The following is a 9,596-nucleotide window of genomic DNA, read 5'->3' as shown; positions in this document are numbered from 1 at the left end:
ATAAATTACTCATGTCTTCAAGCTTAGTCCATTAATTTGGATGCTTAGTTATTCTGTGCTGTTTGTGGGTTTGGGTTTTTTTGGTGCCATCAGGATTTAATTTCAAGCTCACTTTTTCAGCAGTTAGATGCTGTTGCGTTCAACGTCCCCGAAAAAGTGGCTTTTGCTGCCATTGGTTAAGAAATTACAGAAATCTTGCAATAAAAATGTAGGTATTAAAGTCTTTATAAAACAGTTCAACTTTGACAGCATTATCAGAGAGATGCCAGTGCTGAGAGTGGCAGACTGCCTCATATGTGCATTGCAGTATTGGTTTGGGATATTGATTAATAACCCTATGCAGTTGGTCAGAACAGCCACAGGCAGGGAGTTGCACCTTACGCTTCCCTGTGAAGCTGTAGTGCTATCAGGAGTGGTTCTTGTTGGAAGAGAACTGCAGTGTGTACTAGTCAGTCTGTAAGGCAGTGAACTTACATTCTTCAGAAAGAGCATTATCCTTCCCATTAGTATTCAGGCCTTGACTGTACATGTTACCAAAGTCAGACATGGACAGAGCACCATTGTAAGTTGTGCTGATTTGTGAGGCCTGTGCGTGGTCTGCGTGTGGAAGTGCACTCAGGAATCTGCACCTTGCTCCCTCTAGTGCTTCGTGCTGGGTTTTGATACCACATGCAGACAGCCATGTTCCCTTTATGACTTGTATTGTTCTAAAGCAAACATGTCTGCAGGGGCATAGGGGATTGAGAGTGGGTGTGGTGTTGCTAATTGCAGACATCGGATAAACACCTCTTCCTTTTGAAAGCTGTGAGACAGGACTCAGGCTCTGCCTGGGTGTGTTACTTCTTTCAGCAGTGAAAATGTTTGTCTTGCACCTTCCACTGAACATATTTGTTACAGGAATTGCATTTCCCCTTACTTTGCAAAAGTAAAAATGATAAAACGAGGTACCTTGTAGTAGATTAGCCTGGGCCTCATATTCTGACATGTCTCATAGTGGAGTCTTTAATGCTTTGAAGATTAAGGAAAATTCTGTTTTGCAGAGCCTAGGAAACACTGTGCCTTTCTAGTAACTGTGTCCAGATTTGACTGTATGAACATCTCCACAGAGATTCATCTTCACGAGAAGTATCATCTTCAGAGCTCGAGCCCAGGATAAACACCATCCCAGATTTTCTAGGAATGCTAGGCAAAAGGCAAGTAGCTGATTTCAGTGAACACCTCTTAACATGCTTTCTCCCTACTGGTTTTGACAGCCTGACAGTCTTTCATTAGGTGTTAAAAAGGTACTGGCCTATGATTTTTTCAAAGTTGCATTAAAAATTTAAGTGTCTTGTCTACTCCAGAGTCATCTCCCCACATCTTACTCGCACCCTGAGAAAGGAAGAGATCAAGGTACTTGAAACAACTGATACTTTAATATAAGTGAAGAGTAGCAATGTTGGTTCAGTACAAGTTTGTAGTGCAAACAAAAGTCGTCCTTGGAAGAACAGTAAGTTTTGTAAACTTAGTCTCAGTTGTCATTCCAACAGTTTATTGTTCAAAGAAAAAACCCAACAAGAACAGTTAACATAACTAGTGTGCCTTAGAGTTTATCAAACTGCATAAAACATACAAAAATATTTCTCTGAATGCATAGACTTACTGTTAATACAGTCAGATCATGAGTAAAGGTTAAGTCTTAACATATTAACAGTTATTTGTGGTGGAAACTAGAGCAAATAAAGCTTTTTAAACCAGCTGCCCTATAGCAGAATGTTCAGTTATTAGTGGAGACAGTCCTTACACTGACTTCCTAAAGAAAGGAACGGGAAAGAAATTAGACACTCTTATTAATTTTGAGCCATTTAACCACTACTGTTTTTCAAACAGTTATTGCACATAATCTGAGCTAGCCTCCAAGCTATGCTGGGAAGATAAATACACAATTGTTAAAATAAAACCTCCTTTCCTGTCCTACAAGAAAAACAAAGCAGGAACCTTAGTTAAGAAATTTTACTTCATACTGTGTCACAGTCTTGAGCTTCCCTGGAGTTCAGTCTGGCATTAAAGTAGCTCAGCTCCTAGCTGGAGAAAAGCCAGGCTTGAGAACAGGGAGTTAGCAAGGTTGAGGTGATGTGTATGGAACATGGGGGAAAGGATGAAAATTATTTTGACTGCAGTAAGCAAGCATTTCAAGCCTAAGTAACTTGGTGAAATCCTGAGCCCAGAGTCAAGCATCTCTGCTGGCAGAAGGGGTTTTTGTGTTCTCTTGGCATGCAGCAGCTTGAAGGAGTCTTCCAAGGTAAAGAAGGACATGGGGAAGGTGGCAGCCATGCTGCTCTTACCAAAACATGGTGCTGCACTATTTATAGTGTGACTGTCAACATTGCAGTCCAGATCAACAACAAACACAGCACCAGCTGTGCAGAAACTCTGCTCTAGTGCAGCTTCATAAAGCAGAGCTGGAAGAAAAATCAATACAATTAGGGAGGGGGAAAGAAAGAGCAGCTCATGCAAAAAAAGTAACTCACTCACCCCTCCACCTGCCTCAGGGCCCAGTTAAGGTTCTTGGTGCAAAGGTCAGCATAATTTTTTTTGGTACAAAAGAAAACAAAAAGCCTCCAAAGGTGTAGCTTTGCAGTTTGCCATGGTATCAGGAAAAGCTTCAGGCTGTTAATACTCCAGCAATGTTGTGGCAAATACTTTAACTCATAGGTGGATGATGTTTTCATTACTGACTTGCTTAAATGCAAGTTAAACAGTCTGTAGCTTAATCAGAGTTGTTTTTTTCAAACCCCCCCCCCAAAAAAAAAGAAAAAGTTGAAAGCACCTGGAGATGCTGAGCCCTTTCAGTACTCACATGGCTAAAACAATGCTATGTGACAACAGACTGTGCATCACACAAAGTTACAGGTTAGTTGCTTGTGGTGTGTTTCCCATCTAGTGATTCACAAAAGCACATGTTCCTTCCAGCTGTGACCCCTCAGGAGGACACTGCTGTGCTTCTCCTCACACAGCAGTAACCACCACACCCCTGTAACTTCGTATGAGGGTGGGCCACAAAGAGCTTTCCTGCACTGGTACGTGGTGTGAGTAATGCATAGGCTCACATTGGACAGAAAGTAAATAAATAAAACCACAGACACAGACGGGATCCCCTCCCCATCTGAAACACGGGCTTTTTCTTGAAAGGGCACTTCAGCTTGATTGGGGCTTAATTAAGGAACATTTAAGAGAGGCTTTTGTATTTTTTGGTGGAGGAGTTATTTAAGGTATAATATTCTCACATGGGAAATAAACATTTAAATGTCCATATGCTTATTCCACTTATTTTCAGCCCAGTAAAAGTGTTTCTCCTGCCACTTCTGAGCTTTAAGTATCTCTAGACAACCCATCATGGTGTTTGTGAGGGGCAAAAGATTAAGGACTTGCACATTTACATTTTTAGAGAGCAACTTTTCATTGTGTGCCTCTTTCATTTAACTTAATGAAGAAATTTAAAATACATATATATGCACAGAGGCAATTTCCTGAATAATTCCATGAGTCTTACTTGGTCAGAGTGGGTGTACTTAACATAATTCTCATAAATAATTACGTCTTTTGTGCCCCTGCTGCCAAATACAACCAGTAAACTTCCTTGAAAATCTTAGATTGGAAGCATGTGATTTTAGTATACAAATGAGGTATCCCTTGGCTGAATACAGTATCAAGTAAAAAAATAAAAGCAAAGGGGATATTAAATATAAAATATAAACTATTAGTTAAAATAGTAACCCTAACAATAACTTAAGGTTTTACACACACTTAACTCTCTGCCTTCCAAAGGCAGCACATGTCCCTGCCAGGTGTCCACATTGCAGCTGCAGCTCCCAGGGTCAGTAGGTCAGCTTGGATGCTCTGCTGTTGTAGCACGGCCGTTCCGTCAGCGCGGCTGCAGCGTTCCAGAAAGGAGAGCTGTCACTCCTCACAAGGACCAACTCCAGCTCCTGGAAGTCCTGGAGTCTGGCAACATCCTTGTCCTTGTAAGGAACAGACACAGCGATCGACATGTTACTCCTAAACATAACTGGGTGTTGCTATTATTTATAAAATAGCTAAAGAAAGAAAAAACTAAAATTCCAGGGCCCTCACACCCAATGACAGCAATAAATAATGAAAAAAGAAATCCTACCAGCATGATTAAAAGTGTAGCAGGTTTGCTTGTTTAGTTTTTCTCCTCAAACTTTTTTTTCTCAAATCTCATTATGATTTGGCTGTATTTGTGCACATCACTCAACCAAGAGCTGTGACCACTTTCACTTACAGATCTCCAGAATATATCTTTTTGGAACAGAAGAGCAGGTTCATTTGTTAACAGCATATCTTTAAATTATTCATATGTCAATTTGTGGAGGTTTTTTTTCCCTTACTGTCTGCTCTTTTTAGGCAAGCAGACAGTGAAGCAGTAGTTGGCAATTATGTTAAAAGCACCCTAATGCATGGTTTCTGATACATTTTAAATGAGTCAAGCTGTAATAGTTCCATATGCTTTAGGAGCCGAAATACTCTGCCTCTTTTGACAAGAATATTTTTAACCAAGTTACAATGAAGTTTTAAGAAAAGTCCAACATCCCTTTGAATTTGCCATCTTAAATTGGTTTTGGTTTTTTTAACAAAGGTGACATTTTCCCAATCTTTTTACGAAAATACCTTCTCTGATGTCTGCAAAGTGCAAAGTCAAGTTAATCTCTGGTTTCTATTCTTACCTTTCTCACTAGTGTATTGGGTAGTTTCCTGATCTTCTCTACTTGCTCTGGATTAACACCCAGTTCACAGCAGCTCACTCTGAGCAGATCTTGGTAGGTCAGTTCTTGTCTGTCCAGTTCAATTTCAATGAAGTCATTGTCTCTCAGGTTCTGGACTCTCACCTTGAGCACAAGTTCTGAGCGAAAGGATTAAAAGATTAACAACACAGAAGACAACTGACCCAAACCTAACACTACAGATTTTACCATTCTGAATTCAGGTTTGATAATACAATCCCTATGATCTGACTGAGAAATACTGTGCAGTTAACAGAAGCTTCCAGCAAAAATAGAGGGGAACCATGTTAACACTGTTGGAACTCTGTGACTGGATGGATCAAAGCTGAGTTGCTACCAAACTACCAGAGCTTCATTAGATGCAAATGCATTGCAGATTTTAATTTTTCATGTTACTTGGACTGATCTTTCCATTGTTTTGCAAAATATTGCCATGGTTAAAATACAGTGTAACAGACATTTTACTTAACTGAGCAGGAAAAAGTTCAGGGCACTTTTGGCCACAGAATTGAACATTTCTTCCTCTATTCTACTTGAGTCTGAAGTGGAATGATTTTTTAACTTCATTGTTCACCCAGCAGCTGTAATAGGACAGGACAGGGCACCTCTTTACCTTGCACGTTATATGGGAACGTTCCAGGGAAGAAGAAGGGCTGGAAGGCAGGCATGGGGCCGCTGGGGGAGGTGTCAGGCTGCAGAGGCACAGCCTGGCCAGACACTCGTGGGGAGCAGAGCCCCGGGCTGGGGGGCACAGCCGGGGGGCAGACGGGGCCGTTGGGCACCCCTGGGCTGGCACATGCCGGGGCTGCAGGGACGGCGGGCACAGGGGGTGGCACAGCCGCAGCGTCCGGTGCCGGGAAAGCGTCGTCGCTGCTGCATGACGTGGGCGTGCAGATGCTTTCGGCCTGAGTTGCTGATGGACAAGGGCTGGTTTCACTCTGGGAAGCAGAAGAGATGGAAGCACTTTCATTCTGGGATTCTGCCAAGCTGCCTGGAATGCTTTCTTCGGTGTAAACATAAGGGAATGGTGGGTTGGCCAAGTAGTTGGCAACAATTGGCAAATTTAAATCCTTTACTCCTTGACATTCAGTTTCTTCCTCTACTGGTGAAGTTCAAAAACGAGGGGTAGGGGATGGAGAGAGAAAACAAACCATCATGTTATTGGATAGATCTTTCTCATTTTGAATATAGTTAGTTTTCCTGTTGTGTCTTGAAACTACATAATTCCAGGCTCATCAAAGAACAACACTAATGTTCCACAAGCATGTTACACCTGGAGGCCAGCAGCTGTAAAGTGAAAGAAAAACCTAGAAATGTCTTCAGTATATTCTGGTTTTTAAAAACAAAATGGAGGAAAAATAGCCTTTGAAAGATATAATTTCTAGCAGTGCTATTCCAGTGCTTTCAAATTAATTGGATGACCAGTAGTCCTTTATTAAATCTCATTTTAAAATGCTTTTAATAGCACTGCTGTAAATACTTTATTATGACCCAGGCCAGCGAATTCAGCCCAGTATTTCTTCAGGCAAGTGACTACTTGTTGTAATACCCAAACAAACTCTTCTCTTGCATAAAAGCGCTGCAGTAAGTGACATTGCTGCCTGACTGAGAATTACAGAACATTTAATAGTGATGTCAAAGCTGTTCAGAAAGCTCTGCTCGATGGCACCACACTACCAGAATAAAAACTACAAGGGAGTGTAAGTGATATGTGTTTATTCCCCAGGAAACACATGAAAGCTTAACAGATAGAAAAATAAGACAACTATGAACAGGGTTCATCTCCATGTGCTTGACAGTTTAGATGTTAAAAACAGGTGAGTCATTTGCTACAAACTGAGCCCAAGAGATGAGCACCTTGCCCAAAAGACAACAAAAGTAATGTGCAAGAAAACACCATTCCTTCAGGGGTGACTGTTGAAACCTGAGTCATGATTTAGCTGCAACCTTGTTAAGGATAACCCATAACAGTTGATGTAACAGCAGATCATTGTAGAGAGCAATTTAAGTGCAATTAGCAGAAGACAGCACATCAACATTCCCAAAGATAAAGCACTTAAAAATTTTCATCTGGAGCACAGTACCTAGGTGCTGATGGCACTTGTGTTCAGGAGTGTCACACACATCTGAGTTTGCTGTGCTCATGAAAAGTGTAAGATGGCAGAATTAGGGGGCAAAAAAAGCCATGCTGACAAGGTGTTCAGAAGCCATAATTTCTTGAGTGATACAGTTGTTTTGAAAGGATTTGTAATGCTGTCAGACCACAGAAAATGGTACAATTGTGAAAGCCCCCATTTGCAGCCTGCATGCCAGCTTTAGCTTAATAACAGCCAACAGGACTGCAGCAGCACAATTCCCAAAGCATACAGCTCTTCCATCTCTTGGTGACACAGCTCGTAACAAAAGGCCTTCCTACCTGGAATCCTCACATCTATTTGCCCAAGTATGAATTCCAGTTATAAATCAGAGCTATCTAATGAGATACAATGGTCGTAGCCAAGGTTTTACCAATTACTTCCTCAGATAAAAGCACTAAAAACACTTTATAGTGTTTAGACCAAGAATTCTAGATGACTTTTAAGACAGGACCAGTACCTCCCAAAATTTTGCGGATGTCCGGTTTCGACGTTAGCTGTGCCGCCAGCTCTCCCTTAGCAGTGAGGATGTGTTTGTCTGCGCCAGCCTCCAGCAGGTAGGACACCACCTGGGCATGGTTCCGCTTACAGGCCCAGTGCAGGCAGGTCCTGCGGGGAGGAAGCACAAAGCTTGGGATGCATCCTCACCACCTCCTCACCAGCCCCGTCCTACTGCACCCGAGTTACACGTGAAGGGATAACTGGGAATAAAGTTTCCTTCGCTGCGGCACTTTTTGAAGTTCTGAATGTATAAGTTGTGCAGGGCAAGGCCCTCCTTTGCCTTGCAGGGTGACTCCCGCTGCTGTCCCACACAAGGGACGAGGACCTTGAGCAAACACGCAGTGACAGGTGGAAGGAGGGCGACCTGCTTTTAGCGTGATCCTCTTTAGCAGTAAATCTCCGAGCCTCCCGAGATTAGCTTTTCCGTTTTTGTAAATGGAGAAACTAAGAAACACAAGAGCTGCGTCCCCGGAGCAGCTCTCCCCCACCCCGCGCCCGACGATGAGGTGCGGAAGCCCCGAGCCCAACCACCCCGACACCGCCGCAGGGAAGAGCAGCGGGGGAAGAGCCCGGCCTCGCAGCGCCCCGGGCCCGCCCCGCGTCCCCCGCAGCGCCAGGACCCTCACCAGCCGTTGATCTCGTTGCGGGAGTCGATGTCCGCCCCCGCGCCCAGCAGCCGCCGCACCTCCGCCACGTCCCCCAGCGCCGCCGCCTCCCGCAGCCGCTCCTCCAGCTCCCGCGCCTCCGCCGTGCCGCTCATGGCCGGGGCCGCGGACAGCGGGCAGGGCTGCGCCCCCGCTCGGCCCGGCCGCGGCCCCTCCCCGCCGCTCCGGAGCCCGTCGGGAGGGGCCGGGCGGCCTCAGCGCGGCGGAGCCGGCCCTGCCCGCCCCGGGGCCCCGCTAGGCCCTCACGGCGCCGCCATCTTGAGCCGGCCCGGCGGGAGCTGGCGCTGCCTGGGCCGGCACGGCTCCTGCCTGGAGTGCTGTGGCCGTTCTGGGCTCCTCAGCTCACGGAAACAGGGAGCTGCTGGAGAGCGTCCAGCGGAGGCCACAAATGAGGGGTCTGGAGCATCCCTGTGATGCAGAGGCGCTGCGGGAGCTGGGCCTGTTTGCGCTGAAGACTGAAAGGGGATCCCATCAATGCATATAAATTATATCTAAGGGGTGTCACAGGATGGTGTCAGACTCTTTTCATTGGTGCCCAGCGACAGGACGAGGGACAATGACCATAAACTAAAACAAAAAAAAGTTCCACCTCAGCATTAGGAAGAACTCCTTTACACTGAAGGTGACAGAGCCCTGGAACAGCTGCCCAGGCAGGGTGTGGAGTGTCATTCTGGAGACATTCCAAACCCACCTGGACACTTTCCTCTGCCACCTGCTCCAGGTGACCCTGCCTTGATGCAGAATTGGACTGGGTGATCTCCAGAGGTCCTTCCAACCCCACTGATCCTGTGATTCTGTAGGACCCCCTCCCAGGTGCTGGGTTTGGGGCCTGGACAAGGTGAAAACCCCAAAAGTGGTGCATGTCCTCTGACGGGTTCATCCCACCCTCACCTGGCATCCTCAGCCCTGTGGGGGGGCTTGAGGGGAGACGGCTCCTGGGAAGAGGGGGAAAGTTGCAGGTAGAAACTGGCTGGCTGGCAAAGGCACATCATAGAATTGTTTAGGTTGGAAAAGACCTCCAAGGTCATCAAGTCCAATCCTTCATCCATCACAGTGGCCTTGCCCTTTTCAGTGTGTTTTTAACTGGCAGCCTGGCCCCTGCCTTCAAGCTGTGAGGCTGCTCTGGGCTGGGAAGGTACCACAAGGCTGGGTTCAAATCCATGGGCTGGGAGTGAAACCCACCACGGGTTTCCCCAGACACTTCCAGGCCTGGCACCCCAGTTCCCAGTCCATCCCTCTCCAGTCTGTTACTCACACTCGTAATTAAATCACAGCAGCATGTGTCGGGGAGCTTGTTCAACTCCAGGCACTGTATTTTGGCATCAGAGTCTGCCACCAAGGAGAAATTTGCACTAAGCCCTTTTTTTTATTTCATTGCCTCTCTTTTATTGCTTACTTGTCTTATTAGCGACATTATTTTTAACCTACTGTTTAATTTAGGACTTGGGTTGCTGTTGCTTTGCTCTGCTGTTCCTGCTCTGGCAGTTGTGGCAATTAGGTGAAGACGATGC

The 9,596-nt window shown here is 45.5% G+C and overlaps 1 protein-coding gene across 2 annotated transcripts; it reads right to left on the bottom strand.

Moving 5' to 3' along the window:
• Nucleotides 1-1,396: 1,396 nt before the first annotated feature.
• Nucleotides 1,397-8,530, bottom strand: LOC146429520 (ankyrin repeat domain-containing protein 40-like). 2 transcript variants are annotated; one of them, XM_085077637.1, is made up of 5 exons: nt 8,047-8,530; nt 7,380-7,528; nt 5,398-5,886; nt 4,728-4,903; nt 1,397-4,001 (listed from the first exon to the last, which is right to left on the bottom strand). In XM_085077637.1, the coding sequence occupies exons 1-5, from the start codon at nt 8,178-8,180 to the stop codon at nt 3,858-3,860; spliced, it is 1,092 nt and encodes a 363-aa protein (XP_084933763.1). In that variant the 5' UTR covers nt 8,181-8,530; the 3' UTR covers nt 1,397-3,857. The 2 variants fall into 2 exon arrangements, with proteins under 2 accessions (XP_084933763.1, XP_084933764.1); XM_085077638.1 differs by having other exon boundaries at nt 5,398-5,883; nt 8,047-8,528.
• Nucleotides 8,531-9,596: the final 1,066 nt, after the last annotated feature.

Source organism: Lichenostomus cassidix, chromosome 18, assembly GCF_008360975.1.
Source record: "Lichenostomus cassidix isolate B80296 chromosome 18, HeHo_3.0, whole genome shotgun sequence".
NCBI lineage: Eukaryota > Metazoa > Chordata > Aves > Passeriformes > Meliphagidae > Lichenostomus > Lichenostomus cassidix.
The sequence above is the reverse complement of the archived record's forward strand: the minus strand, read 5'-3'. Positions and strand labels throughout refer to the sequence as shown.